The sequence below is a fragment of the Otolemur garnettii genome, unplaced genomic scaffold, assembly GCF_000181295.1.
Source record: "Otolemur garnettii isolate 467f Iridium unplaced genomic scaffold, OtoGar3 scaffold00212, whole genome shotgun sequence".
Classification (NCBI taxonomy): domain Eukaryota; kingdom Metazoa; phylum Chordata; class Mammalia; order Primates; family Galagidae; genus Otolemur; species Otolemur garnettii.
Window position 1 is genome coordinate 104,903 of NW_003852607.1, and position 24,870 is coordinate 129,772.

General features: G+C 45.0%; 1 protein-coding gene and 1 pseudogene across 1 annotated transcript in view; one reads left to right on the top strand and one right to left on the bottom strand.

Moving 5' to 3' along the window:
• The window catches only part of LOC100961495 (killer cell immunoglobulin-like receptor 3DS1), a 33,363-nt gene extending 18,183 nt beyond the window's left edge, over nt 1–15,180 (bottom strand). Inside the window, 9 exon segments of the mRNA XM_023507975.1 lie at nt 4,183–4,373; nt 8,785–8,837; nt 9,187–9,333; nt 10,665–10,715; nt 11,370–11,669; nt 12,638–12,940; nt 13,765–14,049; nt 14,881–14,916; nt 15,147–15,180. Coding sequence (XP_023363743.1) covers nt 4,183–4,373; nt 8,785–8,837; nt 9,187–9,333; nt 10,665–10,715; nt 11,370–11,669; nt 12,638–12,940; nt 13,765–14,049; nt 14,881–14,916; nt 15,147–15,180 — 1,400 coding nt within the window.
• A 1,133-nt stretch (nt 15,181–16,313) lies between these two features.
• On the top strand, nt 16,314–17,165 carry LOC100961809 (annotated as a pseudogene).
• The last annotated feature ends 7,705 nt before the right edge of the window (nt 17,166–24,870 follow it).

Here is a 24,870-nt window from a genome sequence, read left to right on the forward strand (position 1 = left end):
TCCCAAGTAGCTGAGACCACAGGCGCCCACCACAACGCCCAGCTATTTTTTTGGTTGCAGCTGTCATTCTTGTTTGGCAGGCCTGGGCTGGATTCGAACCCGCCACCTTAGGTGTATGTGGCTGGCCCCTTAGCCACTTGAGCCACAGGCACCAAGCCAAAATGTTTATACTTCCCAAAGCAATCTACAGATTCAATGCCATCCCTATTTAAATACCAATATCATACATTCAAGACTTGGAAAAAATAATTTTTCATTTTGTGTGGAATCAGAAAAAAAAAACATAGGTAAGGCAGTTCTTAGTAATTAAAACAAAGACCGGGACATCAGCATATCAGACTTTAGGCTGTACTACAAGGCCATAGTGGTCAAAACAATGGTATTGGCACAAAAATAGAGACATAGACATTTGGAATCAAATAGAAAATCAGGAAATGAAGCTAACATCTAACAGCCACTTAATCTTCAATAAACCAAACAAGAACATACACTAGGGGAAAGAACCATTCAACAGATGGTGCTGGGAGAACTGGATATCCACATGTAAAAGACTGAAACTGGACCCACACTTTTCTCCACTCATAAAAATTGATTCAGGATGGATAAAATATATAAATTTAAGTCATGAAATGATAAAAATCCTAAAAGAAAGCACAGGAAAAACACTTGACAATATCAGCCTGGGGGAAGACTTTATGAAGAAGACTTCCATGGTGGATGGCACCTGTGGCTCAAAGGAGTGGGGTGCTGGCCCCATATGCTAGAGGTGGTGGGTTCAAACCCAGCCCTGGAAAAGAAGAAGAATAAGAAGACTTCCATGGCAATTGCAACAACAACAAAAATAAACAAATGGGACTTAATTAAACTGAAAAGCTTCTGTACAGCTAAGGAGACAAAAACCAGGCTTGGCGCCTGTGGCTCAAGTGGCTAAGGCACCAGCCACATACACCTAAGGTAGTGGATTCGAATCCAGCCTGGACCCACCAAACAATAACGGCGGCAGCAACCAAAAAATAGCTGGGCGTTGTGGTGGGTGCCTGTGGTCCCAGCTACTTCAGAGGCTGAGGCAGGAGACTCGCTTGAGCCCAGGAGCTGGAGGTTGCTGTGAGCTGTGATGCCATGGCACTCTACCCAGGGGGACAGCTTGAGGCTCTGGCTCAAAAAAAAAAAGGAGACAACAACCAAAGCAAATAGACAACCTATACAATGGGAAAGGATATTTGCATATTTGAATCAGACAAAAGCTTGATAACTATGATCTACAGAGAACTCAAATTAATCCACGTGAAAAAAGCCAACAATCCCATATATCACTAGGCAAGAGAGATGAGTAGAACCTTCTCTAAAGAAGACAGACAAATGGCTAACAAACATATGAAAAAGTGCTCATCATCCCTAATTATTAGCAGTGGTTCTCAACCCCTTTGTAACAATGAAAATACACCCAAGGCATTAGGAAAGTTGAGAACCACTGTATTAGAGAAATGCAAATCAAAACCACCCTGAGATATCATCTAACCCCAGAGAGAATGGCCCACATCACAAAACCTCAAAACTGCAGATGTGCATGGATGTGGAGAGAAAGGAACACTTTTACCCTGCGGGTGGGACTGCAAACTATTACAACCTTTTTGGAAGGAAGTATGGAGAACCCTCAAAGAACTCAAGCTAGACCTCCCATTTGATCCTGCAATCCCATTACTGGGCATCTACACAGAAGGAAAAAAAATCCTTTTACCCTAAGGACACTTGCACTAGACTGTTTATCACTGCTCAATTTACAATCGCTAAAACATGGAAACAGCCTAAATGCCCACCACCCAGGAATGGATTAAGAAGCTGTGGCATGTAAGTACCGCACACTAACCAATTGCACCACTGGAGGTACATGTTTAATTTACTAAGTGTAGAGTATAAATGTCTTAACCCAATAACTAAGAAAATGCAGTGAAGGCTATGTTAACCAGTTTAATGAAAATGTTTCAAATGGTATATAAAACCAGCACATTGTATTCCATAATTGCATTAATGTATACAGCTATGATTTAATAAAAAAAATTAAAATTAATTTTTATGATTTTGTGGAAAGTTTCCATCTATACTATATTAAGGTCTCCATAAATAAATCTTATTTGTTTCTAAAAAAGAAGAAGAAGAAGAAGAAGAAGCAGCTGTGGCATACGTATACACATGGAATACTATTCAGCCATTAAAAAAGATGGAGACTTTACATCCTTTGTATTAACCTGGATGGAAGCGGAACACATTTTTCTTCGTAAAGCATCACAAGAATGGAGAAGCAAGAATCCTATGTACTCAATTCTAATATGCGGACAATTTATAACCTAGTACACAGTGGGGTTGGGGGAAGGGGAGAGTCGAGAGAGGGAAAGAGGGAGTGGGTAGGGAAAGGGAAGAACAGAGAGAGGGAAGGAGGGAGGGGATGGGGGAAGGGAAGAGCAGAAATAGGGAAAGAGAGAGGGGTGTGGGGTCACGGTGTGTAACACACCTTTTGGGGGTGAGACACAATTATAAGAGGGACTTTACCCAACAAATACAATCAGTGTCACCTGGTTCTTTGTACCCTCAATGAATCTCCAACAATTAATTAATTAATTAATCATAAAAATTGAGTATATGGATGAACTTGTGCATATATTCTTGGAGATGTATACACTGTATATACACATGTAATTTATATAATCTTACATAAATATGAGTACTTATTATTTGAAGTGAGAAATTCTGGCATGCAATTTAGAAATAATGAAGAGAAATTTCTATTTTCTTTGGTTTATATGAATTTTATCAGTAAATTAGAAGAGATTAATTGAAAAACAAATTCTGTAGTGAGTGTGAAATAAAATGAACATAGTCAAATCAATAGCTTTCTTATTTATACATAACTGTCCCTTTGAAAATATAGAGGAACCAAAGATCCCTCTTATAAATGATGAAAGTAGTTGAATAATTCTTTATATTAGAAGGAATGTATACAATCTTATAAATAAAATTTCAAAATACTCTTAGTTTCACTAATAAACCTCCATTTTAAATGTTAGGATAGGAAGACTTGACATTAATAAGAAATTATGTTCTAAAACTAATGTATAAATTAAATCAAGTCCCAGTTAAAATGAGAATAGAATTACTTACTTTGAAATATAAAACCATATTAGGTAAATTAAAATTATAAATTTATTTATCGAATTATTGCTTTAAATTTTTCAAAAAAAGAGAAAACAATATTAGACAAATGATCAGAGAAGATGAAGAGTAGAAATGACTCACACACAGGACGTGCTATGCAGTGTGTATGGAATGTATATTGTATGTGTATGCTATGGCTCAGAGAGCAGGGATGCAGGCCCCTCCTGACTCTCAGGTGTGCCTGAGCACAGAGGCTACCAGGTAAGCACCGGGAGGCTGTGCCCAGTGGCACTCACAGCCTGGGGAACCCCCAGGAATCTGAAGGAATGTTGGCTGTAGGGATCACCCTCACCACTGTCAAATCCCACCAAGGTCTGAGAAGCCTCCTGTCCTGTCCTGAGAGGACTCAGGCATCCTCCAGGTGTGGGTGAGAGGTTCCATCCCAGCGGCTCTTGGAAATGAGAAATAAGAGTTCTTCAGGGGGGCATCCATCTGTCCTCACTCCAAGTCGCCGGCCTGTCCTCCCTCTCCCCTGCCCTAGATCGTCCTATCTCAAATCAGGCCTGGGTACCACACCCTACTGACCTGGTCTGTCCTTCTCCTCCTCACCACACATCCTCCCAGACGGGGCAGGGACCTGGGAGTCAGGCAGAGCTATGTGGGGTATGGATTCAGCAAACAGCAGATGTCCTATGAGACAAGAGAACCTGATCAGTGGAGTTCTGTAAATCTTTGCTGTTTCATAATATTCTGGCTTCCTCTTACAAGCAGAGTTCAGATCTGATGGATAAGAATGACATGCACCTGCCTACATCTCCTGCAGTTTTTTAACACTGACAACTCTCTGTTACTGGGGGGAGCAGGACAGGCCCAGAGAGGGCTGAAGACAGGAGCAGGTGTAGTGTGAGCTACGTCTCAGATGCCCCATGGGGTCAGAAAGGAGGGTGTTTGGAGTTCATTCCCAGCCCCCTCATTCATACAGGAACCCACAGTGGAAGGGGAAAGGCCAGGGCACTGATTAAAGACAGGCACCCCCTCCGGGGACAGAGCAAATTGTCATACCTGACATCAGAGCGACACTGGAGGATCAGGCTCTGTTCAGGGGCCAGGACAGGGCCCTGCAGGGTGAGGAGGGAGGGCTTCCCAGACACACCCGTGGGGAAGGACAGGCCGTGGGCTGCAGGGGCTGGTTCCTGCCAGCTTCTCAGCGTCCTGGCCTGGCCCTGCAAGTCTCACTGTTTCTCATAGTCTATAAAAATGGTCAAGGTTTTACAATAGGTTTGGTGAGGATCCACCAAACAGAGCCGAAAGGCTGTATTTCTTGCAGGAATTTAGATTCTAAAACTCTCTTGGGGATCTTTGTTGAAAATATTTTTGTTGACAGGGTTCAGGGCCTGCTAAAGGGTTATTCTCAAAAGAGACGTTAAGAAGTGAGGTTCTCCATATTTAAATGAGTGCAGCGAACCCCTGGAAGAAATTATTAAAGTGGCATTTCTTTTGTATGATGCTGTTGAACCCAACTATATACAGAAAATGCACATGGCGGGACATTGAGCTCCATAGAGACAGCACCGGGGCAAGTGAGAGCCGGATGGGCACTGTGTGACTCTGTGCCTCGCTGAGGAAAAATAACTAAACATGGGCAAAGGAGATCCTAAGAAGCCGAGAGGCAAAATGTCATCATGTGCATTCTTTGTGCAAACTTGTCGGGAGGAGCACAAGAAGAAGCACCCAGATGCTTCAGTCAACTTCTCAGAGTTTTCTAAGAAGTGCTCAGAGAGGTGGAAGACCATGTCTGCTAAAGAGAAAGGAAAAAGATACGGCAAAGGAGGACAAGGCCCGTTATGAAAGAGAAACGAAAACCTATATCCCCCCTAAAGGGGAAACAAAAAAGTTCAAGGATCCCGATGCACCTTCAGTGCTTCCTTCAGCCTTTTTCTTGTTCTGTTCTGAGTATCGCCCAAAAACCAAAGGAGAACATCCCGGCCTGTCCATTGGTGATGTTGCAAAGAAGGGGGAGAGATGTGGAGTAACACTGCTGCGGATGACAAGCAGCCTGAGGAAAAGAAGGCTGCAAAGCTGAAGGAAAAACACAAAAAGGATATCGCTGCAGACCGAGCTCAAGGAAAGCCTGATGCAGCGAAAAGGGAGTCGGCAAGGCTGAAAAAAAGCAAAAAAAGAAGGAAGAGGTCGAGGATGAGGATGAATATAAGTTGGTTCTAGCACAGTTTTATTCTTGTCTATAAAGCATTAAACCCTCCTGTACACAACTCCTTTTAAAGAAAAAAATTGAAATGGAAAAACAAAAAAAGAAAGAAACACACATACAAACTCAATCCCACACACAACCAGTAAATAGCAAGTGCGATTTTAAGCGGTTTCACACTTTGTTGCAGATATAATAGTGTTTGTGGAGACCTCTCTGTGGATTTCCTGTGAGTGCGTCAGAGAACGAACATCTGTGGCCCGTGTAAGGGTTACTGTAATTTCCAAAAATAAAACACCTTAGAGAAGATATTTGAGCACATGCTATCATTTACAAAATGTTCCCAGTTTATTAATCCATTCTTGTGTTTACCCACACTTGGGTTGAGTTTCCACATCTTTTCGATTGTGAATTGAGCTGGTGTAAACATCTGATGCAAGTGTCCTTATGATAAAGTAATTTCTTTTCATCTGGGTGGGTGCCTAATGGAATACTTTTCAGCCATAAACAAGACAGAGACTTTGCCTCTTTTGTCTTTACATGGATGGATTCGGAGAACATGCTCTTTAGTAAAGTATCTCAAGAATGGAAAAGCAAGTGTCCAATGTATTTAATACTGATTTGAAATTAGTAGATGAACAATCACAGGAAAACACAAGATAAAAACCCAATTAAATTCAAGAAGGGAGGAAAAGGGGTTCAGTAAGTTCCCACCTAACGGGCACAATGTAGAACTATATGGCCCCTTCCTGGGGCAAGGGCTCAACCACAATTCAGACTTTACCTTATAAATGCAAACCACGTAACCTAATTGTATGTGCCCTCATATTAATCTGAAATTTTAAAAAGTAAAGTAAAAAATATTCCCAAATCTACCATTAATAATTTAAAAATCTGAAGTCCCAGAGTTGTGTCCACTCCATTTTGCTTCACTCATGGCCACGGAGAGGTCCATCCCATAAGCAGGGGTAGTGGGCATGCTGTGCACTAGGCTGAGCTCACGTCCCCACCAGGGCCCCAGTTCATTTAATCCATTCATGTGTTTACCCACACTTGGGTTGAGTTTCCACATCTTTTGGGGTAGGAACCTGTTTTTCTGGTGGGAAATGACAGTTCAGATGTTCAAATATTTTGCTAAGGCAGAGACCGAGGAAGAAAAAAATATGAAAAAACATTATCAGCTTGGCACCCGTAGCCCAGTGGTTACAGCACCAGCCACATGCACCAAAGCTGGTGGGTTAGAACACAGCCCGGGCCAGCTAAACAACAATGACAACTACAACAGAAAAATAGCCAGGCATTGTGGCAGGTGCCTGTAGTCCCAGCTACTTGGGAGGGCTGAGGCAAGAGAATCACTTAAGCCCTAGAGTTGGAGGTTGCTGTGATCTGTAACGCCAAGGCACTCTACCAAGGGTGACTAGTGAGACTTTGTCTCAAAAAAAATTATTAAAAACAAAAACAAAAAATTACAAATATCAACTCTCAAAAAAAAAAAAAAAAAAAGCAGGCTAATAAGCCTGAAAAAAAAAATTAAGGTAAAATAAAAGTTGCCATCATAACTTATAATTGTTGAGCAGGAATTGAGATGCTTCTCTGGGTCATTCATGGTACATACACTTTTTTCAGCATGCTCAAATCTACATTTACCATTTTAAAGGTTTTTTTTTTTGTAATCTTGTAGACATAACACTCCTAATAACTGCCCTAAGTGCTAGTTGTAGTGACTTCTGTTCACTGTGCCTCAGTCCTGGGCAGCCGACCCGGGAGGCTGATTCTGACTCTGCCTTGGAGCCTGGACTGTTATTGTACGTGTGTCACTACAAAAGTTTTGGGACAGGTTGTGTTATGGGCCATTATTTCACTTCCAAGAAACCTAGTTAACAGCATTCTTTCTGATTCACCTGTGCAAGTTTCAACTTGCTCAGCTGATCAGCGTCGCTGGGAGGGCTTCATTTGTTTCCATCTGAAAGGATTTTACGTTTCTTTGTTTTTCTATCTTGCATGGGAAGGATTTTACATTTCTTCATTTTTGTGTATCTCAAAACTTTTGTAATGACCCATGTACAAAAGCAGTGTTCTGCCTGAGTAGGAGGACTTGGCTGCACTTCATGTTTGGGTCATTTTCTTTCTATTGTCTCTTTAAGCAGCAGTGGGCAGTACACTCTTAGGCAACTCCCAGGCAGGGGGGGGGCTTTCACATTGCTCCCCAGTCCCCTAATAACTAATTCTCTGCTCATCCAGGTGCCTGTGAAGGGGCCAAGCAGAAGAGCTGCAAGAACTCACCAAAGCTCAGACAGCTGTGGTTCCCGGGAAACAGAGTGTGTGGGGAGGCGTAGACATTCCCTGGGCACTGAGTGAAGGTCATCAAAGGGCCTCACATCAGTGATGAGAGGACACATGGGACAGAGAGGTCCAATCAGTGGCTGCCCCGTGGATAAAATCTTCTTCCTTGGTGTGTGAAGAGATTCTACTCACTGTGACAAGCCTTGGAGCTGATGGTAGCTGGGTCACATCACAGTTCTCTGCAGACAACTTGGAGTTGGGCTGGCTGCTCCTTAGACAGAAAACATTCTGTGTGTCCTCATGGCAAGGTGGTGCCTGGGTGCACCATGTCATGGTCACCTCCTTGCTGATCTGAATCCCTCACAACCAGACGGGACCCCCAGAGGGAATCCCTGGATCGTGGGGCAGCATGATGTGACCCACAGCAGGTATAGAAGCTGTGCCTCAAAAGTGATTCAAAATGTGTCACAAGCCCCGTTCCAGGGCCAGGACCCAAAGAAATAATCAGAGACTCGGTTTCAGTTTAAATGGCCACAAATGGTTTGGGGCTACTTTCTGCAGAATTTGATTGAATAATCACGCTCTCCAGAGTCCCTTTTGTAGAGTTTCAGGAAATGCCAGATGGACAGCAGTGAGATGTGCAGAATGTGTGGGTGAGGACAGGCCCTCTCTGAAATGGCTGGGTGTCCATGAAGACCACTGGGATTTTAAGACCATCAGCAAGTATTCAGACTCTGGTGTCATCACCTTGGAGATGTTGACATGGTTTGAGAAGGCAGATGAGTGTCCGAGGAAGAAGTCTCCCAGGGGATGGAACCAGTCCTCACTTGGTAACCCTCTGAGCACTCAGAGGTGGGAGTCACGTCTGGCCTCCCTCGGCCTGGCCCATGTGGTGGGTGGTGAGTTCCACGTAGGTGCTGGTCTCATCTGAGAGGTACCTGGGACACTGGGATCTGGGAGTGAGTCTTCTCGGTGACATGGTCTGGAAGTTTAACTGAGTGTATGTTATCTCCTGTGTTTCTTCTGCTGTGACATCCTAGAGGAGAAGGATGAGAAGAAGAGGGTGATATTAATAAGTGAAGGCAAGGTCGCTGGACAGGCAGAGAGAGTGAAGCTGCAGTGAGGGTTTGGGGGAGAGAACTCACCTCTCTGTCTGGGAAGTGGACTCCCATGGGCTCCACATGAGTGACGGTGGTGTCTGTGGGGAACATGGGGACAAATGGCCAGAATGAGGCAGACTGCACCTGGGCTTTCTCAGCCTGCTTCCTGCACTAAATTCAGGAAACTGCCCCAGCAATAACTCCAGGCTGACCTTGGCTACCCCAAGTCCTGTGACCACCCCCATCCTACTGCCTCCCTTCTGGGTCATCCCCTTCTGCAGATCCCAGAGCTAGGGAGGAGGAAGGGGAGGGAAAGGGATGGCTGGTCAGCTGAGGGAAGGGGTAGAGGGTCCTCCAACAAGAACCTCAACGGAAGCACAGAACAATCTACAGGAAGTGAACATGCAGCTTTGTGCCCCCAACAGCCCCCACTCTCTCATGGGATACCACCCTCTCCTGCTTTAGACTTACAATTTTTGATGAAACACCAGTAACCAAGAAGAGCAGAGAGGAAAATGACAATGGAGATGACGACTCCTGAGAGTCCAATGACAACATCCAGTCTGCTGGACTGTCCTTGAGGGAGATGCGCTTCTGTCAATAAGCAAATGACCAAAGCTCCCGTTCACCAGTTGCCTGTTCTGTGGACTCACTGTGCACTTCCTGTTGAGCTGTTGTCCCAACATCCCTTAAACCAAACACCTGCTTTCTCCAGTGTCCAGCACGTGCAAAACATTCAAAGAGTAGTAAAGGCAGTTTTCCTAATCAGTGAGGCAGGAAGAGACATGCAGGGGTCTGAACCCAGGCTTCAGTGTGACCCCCAACCACCCTGCTTCCTCATCAGACAAGGCCATTTGTTTCTTCATGAAAACAAAAGAAAACTCTGCATCCTCCATAGCTGGTCACTATTTCTGCCTGGTCCTCCTCATTCAGGCACAACTACACTCTCTGAGACCTAAGGATGCTTCGAGCACTGGCTGCTGACATTTGAACTTGCCACACAGAATATTAATATTTCCTCCTAGTAATAGGTAAAAATGGAGGTGGTGAGGGATTTGGGGAAAAGAGAAAGTGGGATGGGCAATTCAAACTCTTTACGACTGCTTAGGACCCTTCCAGTAAATGAGTTGTCTCCTTCTACCTGTGGCAGCTCCACCTTGTTCACTTGTCAGCCACATGGGTGCTGTGAACACACCCAACCACTTCCACGCTGGGCGTGGGGCACTCACAGTTTTATCTGCTGCTGTTATCCCTCCACCTACTCCTTGTCATCAAGATCATGCCTTAAATGTCACTTCCTTGGTAGAGTCTTCCCTACCACTCACCTTAAGTTATCCACTGAAGCCTTCTCTATGGCATGACTACCTTAATGAATTTTAAATCAATTCATTGGTTTATTCATTATGAGTTTTTTTCTCCCTGTGACATTAGTGACTAGAACTAGCAGAGCCATCACTTATACCCAAGAGTCTGACTTCAGTCTTTTCCATTGTAAGGACCATGTCATCAAATGGGATGAGATTCCCGTGAACATGGGGCACTTTTGCTTCTAAACTGTTGAGTGTTCAAATCACAGAACATTAAAAGGTGGACCAAAAATATTTAAAGTGTTTTCCTAAATCCTTCCAACTTCCCAACATTCCCTTTTTCATAGATCATGACACAAGGATGATAGCATCACCTCTCAGAGGGGGGCCTGACCCTCTTCCTCTGTTTTGGATGAAGCCTCAGTTCCAAGCATGAGGTGAAATGCCACCCCTGATTCCCATGCTGACCACAGTCTCAAATACCCATGGAGAATACGTGGACTAGACATGGGAGTTGACCAGCCCGAGGTCCTAGGGCTGGGAGATGGCAAAGCCGTCATGCACACACAAGCCTTCCCTCTCCCTAGGGATTCAAACTCAAGGGCCTCATTTACTCACCAGATCCAGAGGGTGATTCTGTGGGTGATGGGCAAGTACTCTTAGGGGTTTCTAACAAAAGAAGAGAGAAGGGGTGAGAAGGGTCTTTCCTTGCACCAGTGAGGCAGAGTCATTGTCTAGAAGGCCAGGGGAATGTCAGTCCCCTGTCCACCCCACACTGTCATCCACTTATTCACTGGGTGGCGTCCTGGGATCTGTCCCACAGAATCTCTGTCAGAGACATTCCCTCCCTCTGAGATGTGAAGGTGTAGAGAATTCTAGGAGCTGCCTGGTGATGAAAGGTGCCCATGATTAAGAGACATTGTCTCCTCTTGGAATGATAAATGTCTGCATTCCTCAACAGGGGCATCTCTGTAGGGGAGAGAAGTTGGGGGTGGCCTCTGGGATAAAGCTGAGGGGTTGATGCAACCTCTTATCTCCCAAACCACATCTGTCTCACCTGCCCCTGTGATTGTTATGACCCTTGTCCTCATTCACCTGGATACACAGGACCCTGAGGTAGCCTCTGTTCAGGAGGAGAAAGGGGTTTGTCTGCCACCCTACATTTATAGACCCTGTCCTACTCAGCTTCTCCGTTCCTCTCTGCATTTCCCATGTCTTCATTGTATCCAAAATCCCTAAGGTCCTCATGTCTCCAGGACAGCACCCCTCAGACACAGCTCTGTGATGCAGCAGCCCCCAGGTATGCATGTATGGGCTCCTTACCTAAGACAGAAAGGTGCAGGGGGTCACTTGGAGATGACCACTCGTAGGAAGAGTTATTCAATGAGCCGTAGCATCTATAGGTTCCTCTATGGGAAGGGGTCACAGGGCCCACAGGAAAGTGGACCTGGAATGTTCCATCATGGCTCAGCCCTCTACCAACCATGCGGTCACAGGCCTCCCCACCCCTGAACAGATGGTACACGTCAAATTGGATCTTGGAGCTGCAGGACAAGGTCACATTCTCTCCCATCCTCACCAGGGACCCCACCTGGGTGGAGAGAGAAGGCTTTTCATACTTTCCTAGGAGAAAAAGAGAGTTTGATTTTGCAACACAAGCCATATTGCGTGATCCCTAGTCCACAAAGACCTCTCTCTCCCCATTCTCGCCTTGGGAGCAAACTCTAGGCCTGCTGGTGCATCTCTCAACCACATTTAGTCTGACCCATTGTACGTGTGTGTCTTTGTAATGCCTCTGGCTTTCATTAGCTTTCCGACTATATCTTGACCATATCTTTGTACCTTTTTTCTGCTCCTTAAACCCTTATGAAGCATGAGGCCCTCCCTAAGTATGAAAATAACTATCTTCTTTGGATATCCTCAGAAAACCTGCTGCTGGCCTAAGGTTCCCTGACCTGGAACTAGAAAGCTATGGTGCTCACTGTTTCCCAACTTTACACGTAGAAAAGTTCAATAATCTGCACAGGGTCTGTAAGGTCATCACAGGCTGACTCTGAAGGAGCCAAATGATATATCATTGCACCTCAAGATGTGCCTATGACTTGCAGAAGTTGGAAGTGCCCCCTTCTCCCTTTGGGGGCGGAAGAACATTTCAAGTTGTATTACCGAGTAGCTCCTGGGGGTCCCTTCTCTATTCAGATCAGGGGTGTGGGGTGGGGTGATGCTAGTGCATCGCTGTGTCTCCTGGCAGAAGAATGGGATGCACGGTTTCAGTGTGGGAAACCAAATCTAAATGTCCCTCGGTGCCTGAGCTGGGGGAAGCCGGCCTCATTTCTGGGTTCATGTGTCTTTCTCACTATCTCTTTCACAATCTCCATCACTGACTAATCTGTTCTTTCTGTAATTACACTCCATTCTATACTGGGCGACTTTTCCTGGTCCCCCACCCCCACCCCTCTCTACTGGGGGTGCTGGTTTCTCTTTCTGTCTCTTTGTTTCTCCCTGTACTAACATTGCCATCAGCAGCCACACCCACCCCCTGAAGCTTTAGGGCATCCAAAGACCCGGGGCTGGTCTGGCCACACATTCACCTGTGATCACAACATCCAGCGTGTCACTGGGGGCTGACCATCTACAGGGATGGTCACTAAAAGAGCCATAGCACATGTAGGTCCCTGCATGGGTGGGCATCACGGTGTCCATGGGGAAGTCAGCCTGGGCATTGCGGAAATTGGAACGGGCCTCCTTCTCAAGGTAGGGATGCCATGTGCTCCCCTTCTTGTGTAGGATGAATCTATCAAAAACCAGTTCTGAGTGGCAGCGCAGGGTCACAGTCCCTGGTGCGTGCACTAGGGAGCTTGGGTGTGCCGAGATGGAGGGCTTTATGAACACACCTGCGAGCAAAGAGGCTGTGAGATTATGTGTGTCACCCTTCCTCTGCCCTTTCCCTGAGCATGCCAGACTGAAATTCTCCTTCCCCCGCCCTCTGCCCATCATCACCAAAGCCTGTCTGTGTCTCTTTCTGACTGTGAGCTTGTTTTTTCTCTGGACATAATTCCTCGTCATCGGGATCGTGTCTTTTGCAGCCTGCCTCACCTCCACCTGCTTTTCACCCCCTCTGTCACCTGGATAATAGCCCCTGTCCACAGCTCTCTGGCTGTGAGACCGACCTTGTGCCCTGTTCCCTCCCTGCTCTGTGGGGTGGGCTGGTGGTGACCCTGCAGAATGTGTCCTCCAGCTTTCCTTGAGACCTTCTGCACATCCATGAAAGCAAAGGAGATTGGGAAGAGAAGTGGGGAGAAAAGGAAACAGGTCCTAGTTCATGCCCCAGCCAAGCCTCTAGAAGCCTCTCCTGAGAGGGCTGTATCTTCCCCATGGCTCTGGAACCCTTGAGACAGAATGACAACCTCCCAGGTAGGAGCACTGGTGCTGGGGTCAGGGAAGGCAGGTAACATCGCTCCTCCTCCCTTCTGTGCCTGGTACCAACATCCTGCTCTTCCTAATCCCTAGTTAGATTTTCCTCCTTCTTTCCTGCCTCATTCCTTCTTCACCTGGGCACCCAATTCCTTGCATGAAATATCTTCCTAATTTGTCCAAATGGCTTCTTTATCTGCATTTAGGACTTGATGAGGGTTCCTACAATGACTCACTGGGTGCAGACTCTGGGAATGGCCATCAGGACATAGGGCGAACATGGACTGGGATGGGCTTCTCCTACCTGTGACCACGATCTCCAGGGTGTTGCTATGGGCAGACCACACAGTGGGGTACCAGCTGTAAGCTCCAGAACACGTGTAGGTCCCTGCATGTGCTGAGGTCACGGACTCAATGGTGACGCTTTTGCTAAAAAGGGTTTTCTGGAACTGAGAGCTGTGACTCCTAACTCTTCGGATTAGTTTGAATATCGTAAACGGAGGATTGGAATGACAGTGGAGGGTCACATGTCCTCCCAGGGGGACAAAATGGCTCGGTTGGGCTGACAGGGAGGGCCGAGAGTAACCACCTGGGAGACAAAAAGACAAATCTTGGAGAGGAGAATATGGGGCCTCCCCTCTCCTCGTTGTCCTTAGGGACTCTTCCTTCTTTACATTATTCCAAGCTTTTCCCCCAAACTGGAGTCTTCTGGTGCCCGAGGATAGCTGGTGGTGGGCCAGAGGTGCAGCAGACCCCACTATGGACACGGCAGGTCTCCCCAGAACCTCAATTTAGAGTATTGATAAGATGTCCCACAAAGGCTCTCGCAAATACTTCGATTATAGTAATAGCATATACACAGAAGAAAGGGAAAATTACTGGATTTAAGCAACATAGGCAAAGTGTGAAACCCATTTCAGTGGTTCTCCTACCCAGAAAATGTGCTCGTAGGTCCATGAGGTCTCTGCTTGCTGACCAGTCCCTCTTCAGGGCCTGGCAGCAGGAAACTGTTTAGCTCAGCCTCAAGGATGGGTGAGAGAATCTGTACTCTTCCTGGTGCTTGGAAGGCTCCATGCAGCCTTTCCTTCCTTTCCTTCCAGAACTTAGCTAGACACAGCATTAAGTCCTTTTCTCCAAGTTCTCCCCTCCTTCCAGGGATTATTTCAGGCCTCCACAGATTCTGAACAACACAGGCTCCTCCCGGAGATAGGCTGAGTCCAGAGGGGTTCATATGGAGGGTCTTTAGAACAAAATGAAGGCCTATGGTCTCTAGAGAACCACCTTCTTTGCTCCCAGGAGAATCACTGAAAAGCCCTTCTGAAGTCACCTGCATCAGCCCAACCCCACGTCCACCTGCCCTGCCTGGGAGATCTATTTGTGCTCGTCCAGCACAGTGTGCTAAGACTGGGGTCAGACTCACCCATGCGTGTGAAGCTCCTGTGGCCCAAGCAGAATCCTGGAGGGAAAAGCACATCAGAGAAGACCTGTCCCCACATGAATCCTGCCCTCCCCATAACTGGGCCTTGTTGTGGATATTGGACTTGGTGGCTCAGCCTGGGCTCGGAAGACAGATGAACTTAGCCTTCCCCAGGGCTCCCACCTTCAGCTCTGGGTTGTTGAGAGGTCAGGTCTTGAGGACAGCACTTTCCATCCTCATCCTTTTCTTCCTTTCCTTTCAGGACTTACCTAGACACAGGAGAGGGAGGACTTTGAAGGACATAGTGCTACTTCTGTTGAACAAGGCACAGGGATAGAGCAAACTCGAAAATGAACAGGATGTGGTTGCCATAGCCAAGTTTCACAGTTAGCGTTGTACATAGGTTGCTCACCAAACAGGAAGATGACCAGCCCTTACTCTAAATGTAGGGAGTGCTGTGGAAATTTTTTACATTATATGTTTTGCTTTAACACAGCCCCTAATAAAGGCTTGATTTCAACCCATCACTGACCACCCTCCAATGCCCACATTTCAATTTTAATTTTTTTACCTCTAGAATTATAGGATATTTTAATTTTTTACCATCTTTAAGGAGAGCTATGTGTGATTCCATTTATGTCATGCCATGTTTCCCTGCCAAATCCATATACACAGGCATTTTTACGCTGGAAGATATAGTCAACTCTGCCAGATGCTTCTGAGCATCCCAGGCTGAGGAATGAAAATTTTCACAGGTGGTTAAGACAGAGAAGGTAAAGGAGAGATGTCAGGTGGCCCTGGGACAGGACATTTGGGGCAATTCTCTGTCTCAGAAGCTCTCAGATAATATCCCTGCTTCACTATTTTTTTTTTTTTAAGGTCTAATTTTGACCCTGGTCAGGGAAAGAGAATTATATATACTTTTCATATTTTTATGACAAACATTTATTTCTCTAAGAAATGACTTTCTGTCTAAAAATAAAGTTCACTACGTAAACGCATTGCGCCCTGACAGGAGCAGCAGCCTGGGCACTGCCGAGCGGGCAGGAATTAAAATCGGAGCCTACTTCCCAGCCTGAAGCCAAACAACATGTAGTTGCTAACTGCTCCTTTTTCCTTTTTTTTTTAACAGAGTCTCACTTTGTCGCCCCTAGGAAGAATGCTGTGGCGTCATAGCGCACAGCAACCTCAAACTCCTGGGCTCAAGTTATTCTCTTGCCTCAGCCTCCCTAGTAGCAGGGACTACAGGAACCTGCTACAAGGCCCAGCTATTTGTAGACAGGGTCTCGGTCTTCCTCAGGCTGGTCTTGAATCCGTTAGCTCAGGAAATCCACCCACCTCGGCCTCCCAGTGCTGGGATTGTAGGTGTGAGCCACCGCGCGGGGCCTAATTGCTCTTCATTCACTTATTGATGCCTCCCCGGGGGCGAAAAAAAAAAAGCCCCCTAACGTTCCCAGAAAGCCCAGCTGCTATTCCACCAACAACCACTGGAGGGCCCCCAAACGCTGCTATGGATCGCCACAGCGTCCCATCGCTCACACTCCACAGGTGCCTAGCGAGCCCATTGAACAGAGCACCATCACTTCAGAGCGCCTGAGCTTGATACAACCGCAGAAAGCTGGTTCCTAGCCTACCAGAAACATCACCACCGAGACCAGGCAAGACGTTCGAGTCGAAAACCTGGTGCCTCAAAATTTCCACATCTAAATTTTGAGCGTCTACAGTCTTCTTCCATTTCAGACATTGGAGATCCCCTTTATCAAGGATTGCCCCAATCAACAAGAAAAGGAAAGTTGGGTGGCACCTGTGGCTCAAAGGAATAGGGCACCGGCCCCATATAACAGAGGTGGTGGGTTCAAACCCAACCCCAGACAAAAAAAGAACTGCAAAAAAAAAAAAAAAAAAAAGAAAGAAAGAAAAAAGAAAAGAAAGAAAGGAAAGTTCCAGAAGACCCTTAGTTCCAATGCTCAGTCCCCAAAGCTCTGGGGATGTGTCAGTACATGGACTTTAGAGTTTACCTAACATGTTCATTCCACCTGACATCCAGACCCCAGAGTCTTCTTTTGTGAAGGAAGAATCTGTTCCTCAAGATCAGAAGGAAAACAGCCTTCCAAAGTGCTCCCATCACACTAATGCTCCCAGCAGCCCAGAGCCTGGGCCCTGTTCTGGTTATCCATACCCCTAAGAACAAATGTAGGATAAAGGTCGCATGGAGATGACAGCATCTCCTTGCTTACCTCAGGGAGCGAGGAAAGCGGAGCAGAAGCCAGTTTATTGTGAAAAACTAACTACCCCTCTTCTCAACACTCTCAGGCAGGGGTCCTCAAACCTTTTAAACAGGGGCCAGTTCACTGTCCTTCAGAATTTGAGGTTGCTGTGAGCTGTGACACCACAGCACTCCACTGAGGGTGACATAGTGAGACTTCATCTCAAAAAAAAAAAATTATTATTTTTCCATTTTGAGAACTTAGCAGAAAAGGAAACCTGAAAGAGAGAGGAAAAGAATCAAGCAGGAACAAATTCTCCCTGTATTAGAAATAAACTTGGAAGAATAGGAGAAACTCTCATTCACTGTTTCCATACGTGATGTTAAGTGTCTAACGTGTGTCCAACTCAATCCTGTATAACAACACAACAAAAAATAATCAGAAAGACTCCCAAGGCAATTGCCTGTATTGAGTCAACATAATAATCAAAAAGATGAACATTAGAAAACAACAAACAACAAGTGAAATATGGAATATGTTGTAAGATAGTAAGTGCATCATGATAAGTAAAGGAGCTGATGATCTCTCCTGAACTAGAAGGAATCCTGCCTTTGGCTTGGAGCTAGATCTCTCCCATGACTCTGCACCTGCCTACCTGGCCTGAAGATTTTGGATTCAACAAGCCACTATAATCACATATACCAACTCATAGATGGATGGATGGATAGATAGATAGATAGACAGATGATAGATTGATAGATATCTGCTGTTGCTTCTGCTTCTCTGGGGAAACTTACAAATACATATTTCAGTCCTAGGAATTATTTTGAAGGAATAGAATCACAAGAATACCTTTTCTGAATTGGTTCTGAGGTTTCTGGAATTGACTGTCCACGTTGATTTGCACACACTATTGATCATCTCCAGTAGGAAAGAGCGCAGACAGCACTGGGGTGGTGTAGCAAGAGGAGAGCAAATAGTGTCACCCCTGGATATTCCAAACCAAACACTTAGAAGAGGTAAGACCTAGGGACCAGGCTTATAATAGAACATTTTTGTCAAATTAATGAGTACATGAAGTTTGGCTGGTTTGTCACTGAACAGAGTATGGAAATAGAAAGACAAGCTCAGAAATTCAAATTCCAAGTTCAAGTGCCACATACATATGTGGGTCTCTTTGTCTGCCCTGAAAGGGACTCCTCTTTAAAAGCCACAGGCCAGAGATTGCTGTAATTCAAACCCAGAATCTCATCTTTTAAGTGTCTGAGTGTCAATGCAAATTAAATTTCCAGCCTCATGGGGTGTCAAATGTTCCATGAGGAGACTGATTGGGAAGAAGTGAAATCTAGAAAGCTGGAATAGGGATGTGTGGGGATGTCCCGATAAAGCTGGGGATATTGAGTTCCTAAATTCTTATGAATCTTCTTTGTCAGTGGACACATCCTCTCCACTTCCATCTGACAGTATGAATGCTGTATTGTTTCAGCATATAGTCATGCCCACCCCTGAGACAGCCGCCGTGCAAGACCAAGCTGATTTTTGGAGCCAACCAAACAACTCTTTTCTTTCAAACCTAGAAAGATCAAAGTTACACAGGCCTCTAAAGCTGTGGTACAAAGCATGAGACCCGTGAAGAGATGTTTGATGCTATGAATTAACTACTGACATTTTCCTAATTTATGCACACAGAAATCTGGGGGACATGAGAGGAAACGGATATTAAGGGCTTAGGATGATGATGAAAAAAATCCATAAGTAAGGCAGGCTACGTTTATTGCTACGGGCTCGCTGAGTAGAGAAATGGGAGGATTGGAGGGAGATGAAAAGTAACTTGTTGGGTACAATGTACGTGACTCAAGTGACAGGTGGACGAAAAGCCTAGACTTCTCTACTGTGCAAATTATCTATGTAATAAAACCACGTGTACCCCCTACATCTTTTAAAATAAAAGTTTTTAAATGCCGTGTAATCTTGCAACAGGTCTAAAAATAATACCTCCAATTATACCAAGAAAAAAATGTATTGAAGAACTCCTCGGAGAATATAATGTCATTTTATTAAAGAATCTGAGGACTAAATGTGGAGGCGTACCATTCTCACAAGTGCAAAACTCAACACAGCAGAAATCTCAATTGTCTCCAAGTTCATGTGTAAATGTCACGTGTATCGCCGGTGAATTTTTCAGAGAAGTGGATGAATAAAGTCAAAAATCCATGTGGGCCCTCAAATGAAATACTAAAAATGAAGGATAATGTAAAAGCAATGATCTTTCTACAGTGTGTTACTGGCTCAGGACGGAGCAGACGGCTGATGGTAATGAAGTACAGAATGCCTCTGGGTACAAACGTAGGTGTGTCAGCATAGAGCTTAACAAAATCCAAATACCTGCATTTTAACAGCAATGCCGTGGAGGTGACGGGGATGTCTGGACCGTCGGCTGAGGTGATGGTATCACGGGTTTGTGCATCTACCCAAACTCATCAAGATGGGTACATTAAATACGTGCAAGTTCCAGGATATGAATTGCACCTCAATAAAGCTAAGAAAAAAGATAACTGAGGAAGACGGCATTGACTGGGAAGGAGAACAGAGAGGTAGAAAGACAACCGTGGGTGCTAATTTTCGCATCTCACAAAAATGGAAAGTTGTGAGGCCAAGCGTTAAAGAGAGAGGAAGAAACGTTCACTTTTCACACTAAATCCCCGGCATGCTTTACGTCAGAGTTAAGATGTGCGTGTGTTATTTTTACAGCAACATTTTTAAAGAAGGTATGTTTTGCGTGGTCACGTATCTGCAGGATAGGCACGTCCAGACACTCACGCTGGGAAGAAGTGTGGCAAAGGCAGTCGCTCGGTCACTGTAGGAGTTCCAGCAAGGGCTTTTTTTATTTTTAATTAAATTATAGCGGTGTACATTAATGCAATTATGGGATACAGTGTACTAGTTTTATATACAATTTGAAATACTTTCATCAAACTGGCTAACCCCACAGAGCCAGAAAGCTCACAGAAGAAAGAGCCCTGGGCAAAGCTTTGGTGAATGAGCAGGAGTTCAGACCATAATTAAGCAGAGGCAGAGCTTGAGGTTTAAAAAATGACAGATGCCAAGACGCAGGTGATTGCAAGGGACGCTGGGTCTATTCTGGAATGAGGAGAGACCCTGAGGGTGCCCCACAGGGTTTTGCTGCTGCAGATGAACCTGGACAGAGACTCCATCATCAAGGGGCTTGATGGCGAGACTATGAAATTTCCCAACTAAGCAACGTGGTCTTTAACGTGGGAATAATGAGAAATCATGGATGGTTTTTCACAGAGGAAAGATATAGCCAGACTATTGGTCCCTCTGGAGTCAGCGTATGTTTTGGGATCCTAGCAGGAAAGAGAGTGGCCATTCAGGACTGCTTTAGTAGATGCTGAATAAAAAGACTATTTATAAGAGTGTGGGCAGACCTGAGGGAAGGAAGATAAGGAGGAAGCCACCTCTAGGACAGAAGCGCCACGGGAGGGGCAGCCTCCAGCTGGGAGGCGGGAGGTGGCTAATGCGGCTGCGCGTTCAGACCAGACCCGGGCAGGGATCCCTGTGGGAATGAGTCCACCAACTACTCTCTCCTCTCACCCTCTGATCTCCTGACAGTTCCTCCCCTGCTGAGCTCAGCAGATGCTAGAAGCAAGAAGATAGAGGCGCAGTCCAGAGTGTCCACCTCCAGGGCACAGACAAGGTGGGAGGGGACAGAGAATACCTTTGGAGTGGCCTGGGGTTGGGGGTGGGGGACAAAGAGCTATCAGTGTGGACGCCAAGAGTTAGAGGAGAGGCTGAGTCTGGATGTCTGAGACAGAGAGGAGGATGAACCAAGTCACACGCCAAAGAGAGAAGAAACCAAGCTGAGCCGAGATCATGGGACCAGAGAGGAGGGGGCGACTGTGAGCACCGATGAGAAGACAGAGCACATAGTGGGAGCTGATTCATCTTGATTGCCAGTAGACAGAGATAGAAATAGTTAGAAAGAAAGATAATGAAGGGAAGGGGAGGGGAGGGGAGGGGAGGGGAGGGGAGGGAAAAATGAAAAGCAAAGAAAAAAGAAAATAGAGAAGTAATGATGTTTCTCAAGGCTCTGGCTTGGCTAACTTAGTGAATGTTCATTTACCTGTTACTTTCTCTTTTTGCATGTTTTCAGCACACTGTTTCTCTCTTTTGCATTATAGCAACTAAAAAACATGATTTAAGTTTTACCATGTTGCCTATGGTCCATCTTACAAAGGTACAGGTGAGTCTTCCTAAATGTAGAATATAAATGTCTTAACACAATAACTATGAAAATGACGTGACGGCTATGTTAACCATTTTGATGAAAGTATTTCAGATTGTTTATAGAACCAGCACACTGTACCCCATGACTGCATTAATGTACACAGCTATGATTTAATAAAATGAATAAATTTTACCGTGTTAACTATTGGTGTACAGGTCAGTAAAGTAACATACAGTCACATAGTTGGGCAAAGATCACCAGCATCCATCTCCACAACTTTTTCAGCTTCCTCAACAGAAAGTCCGTACCCATTAAACACCAACTGCCCACTCTCCCACCCGCAGCTTCTGATAACCAATATTGTACTTTCTGTTTCTGGGAGTTTGACTGCTGTGTAATTCACATAAGTAGAGTCACATATTTGTGCTTTTCTGACTACCTTGTTTCACATACATAAAATCTTCAACTATCATAGACATTGTAGCATGTGTCAGTTATAATTTCCTTCCCTGTTAAGACAATAACACATGTATTCTATTGTATGTCTCTACCATCTTTTGTTTATTCATTCATATGTTTATGAAAATTTGGTTTGTTTCTACTCTTTCTGTGATTCGACTTACATGAATTACACAGCAGTCAGACTCACAGAAACAGAAAGCACAATACTGGTTATCAGAAGCTGCGGGTGGGAGAGTGGGGAGTTGGTGTTTAATGGGTACAGAGTTGAAACAAACCAAATGTGGATAATACCATGATGAGCATGTGTGTATGAAAATCTATTCAAGGCCCTGATTTGATTTCTCTTGGATATATACCTAAAAGTAAAATTGCCAGGTAATATGATATCCCATGTTTAATTGTCTGATGAACTGGCCCACATTACAATAGTTATGTATATACCATGTTCCCTGCTGGCAGTCTAATAAATATTAGATAATTGTCTAATGATAATTATCATTTTGATTCAAAATTGAATCCCAAAGGTTTTCCACATTACATGATATAATATATGACCCTAGAAATATTCAGGGGGGAGGAGATGAAATGAACAATGTAACATTCTGGGGGGAACTTACATCCCAGAGATCATTCTTAAAGCCTTTGTCTTCCTTGTCCAGCAGCAAAGCAGAATCCTGAGACTCTGGTGTCGCTGACAATGAACACGAAGGGGCTGAGTGTCGGGCAGCCTGAAGACACCAGGAAGGAGATGCCCCTCAGCCAGTGGCCTGGGCTCTGCATCTGGGTCACCCTGTAGGATAAAATACCAGCTAGAGCATGAAAGGAGACAAACACGCTGACCAGGATGAGGATGGTGTGTGTGGCTCTAGTTTCATGAGCCGTTCTGGGGGAGAGGCTGCTGCTGTGGATGTGCTGGACTCTCTGCTTGTGCCTGTGCAGGACGAGGACCATGGAGCCATGGTCCAGGCCATGAGGGCCACACACACATCATCTGTGAAGGCGTAAACTACTGCAGTTACTGAGAAGACCAGCCTCCCTGGATAGGGTGAGGAGCGGTGTCTGTATGGTTTTTCCATACTCAGGTTTCTGTTATTTGTTGGGCCAGTTTCACACTTCACAATTTGGATATTTACCACCAGGTGCAAGACCCAGCCCAGGAAATAGCAGAAAACAATGCATTTGGGGGATCTAATTTGAAGGTCCAGCCACCTAGAGATACTGGGTGTAGCAGCCCATATAGCCTATGGCTAGGGGGAGTGAGAGTTATAGGAAATACCTGTAATGAAATGCCTTGGTGAAAAGGGCATAGAGAGAGATTTAGTTCTAACGAGCATGAGAGAGCTCACAAGATGAGAGCATTGGTGAATTGGCAGTGTCTACACCTGTGGTGTTGAGTGGCACAAGCTCAGCCTTATATTAGGCTGGAGGAGAGGGCAGTCAAAGAGCAGGCGCATCCTATCACGGACTTGCTTACTCTGACTCTGTCTCCTCTCCTGCCTGCAGAACGCCAGCACGGCGTCTCTCTGCTGAAGATTACCGAGGTCAGCTAAAGACTAAGATCTATCTATGCTAAGACTGCTTTACTTTCTCTAAGATTCTCTCTCTCTCTCTAAAGTAAATAGCCCTCAGACACCTAAAAGAAACTGTTCCTGAGCAAGGTAGCTTAGCAGTCTGTGTCCGGAACCTACTTAAGCCGGGCCTGAGACCTGGCCAATCCTGGACCCTGACAAGTGGTGTCAGAAGTGGGTCATGACAACTGGGATGATGTTTAATGTCCTAAAAGCCACTAAGGAGGCAGGTGATGCTCAGGGAAACCCCTCTGGCCACTCTGTGTAAATAGAAGACAAGTTTACATTCAGCTTCATCCAGGAAAGATTTCAGTCCAAAAGCTGCCATGACATTGGACTGAATAACAATTTGGGGAATATGACACCAAAATTACAGGAAAAAATGAAAAATAAACAAGTAAGACTACATTCACCTGAACAGATACACAGCAAATGAAACAATCAAGAAAATGAAAATGTAACCTGTGAAATGAGAGAAAATATTTACAAACCATGTTTCTGACAAGGAGTCGGTATCTAGTAAGTAACTCGTACAACTTAGTAGCAAATAATAATAACATATTAAATTAAATAAACCAGTGTTTAAATGAGTAAAGTATTCAAATAGTCCGGGTGAGGTAGCTCACATCTGTAATCCTACCACTCTGAGAGGCCGAGGTGGGAAGATCCCTTGCACTCAGGAGTTCTGAGTAAGAGCGAGACTCTGTTTCTATCAAAAACAGAAAAATTAGCAGGTGGTGTGAGCCGCACTTGTAGAGCCAGCTACTCAGGAGACTCAAGCAGGAGGATCACTGGAGCCCAGGAGTTAAAGGTTGCTGTGAGCTGTGATGATGCCACAGCACTCCACCCAGGATAACAGAGTGAGATTGTGTCTCAAAACATTTTTTAAAAAGACCCAAATAGATATTTTTTCACAGAAGACATACAAATAGCCAACAGTTCCATAAAAAGCACAAGATGTCAAGTACTAGGAAGGGAGTGTGGAGAAAAAGGAACCCTGGAACACTATTGATTGAATGCAGATCGGTGCAGTCATTATGGAAAACAGTTTGGAGGTTCCTAAAAAAATTAAAAATCAAAGTAAATGACAGAGCATTTCTACTTCTGGATAGTTATCCAAACACTGAAAATGACTTCTTACAAATAATCTATACTCTTGGGCGGCGCTGGTGGGTCAAAAGGGTTGGGCACCAGTCCCATATGCCAGAGGTGGCGGGTTCAAACCCAGCCCTGGCCAAAAACGTCAAAAAAAAAAAAAAAACCCATCTGTACTCTTATTTCATTGCACCTTTATTCACAATAGCCAAGATATAGAGACAACATAAATGTCAATCATGGATGAGTGGATAAAGCAAATGTGGTATACACAATGAATTATCACTCACTCTGAAAAGAAGGAATTCTATCATCTGCAGAAATACAATTGGATTCAAATGACATTATGCTGAGTGAAATGAGCCAAACCATGATATTCCTTTACCGTCTCACAGAGATGTGGATTCTAAAG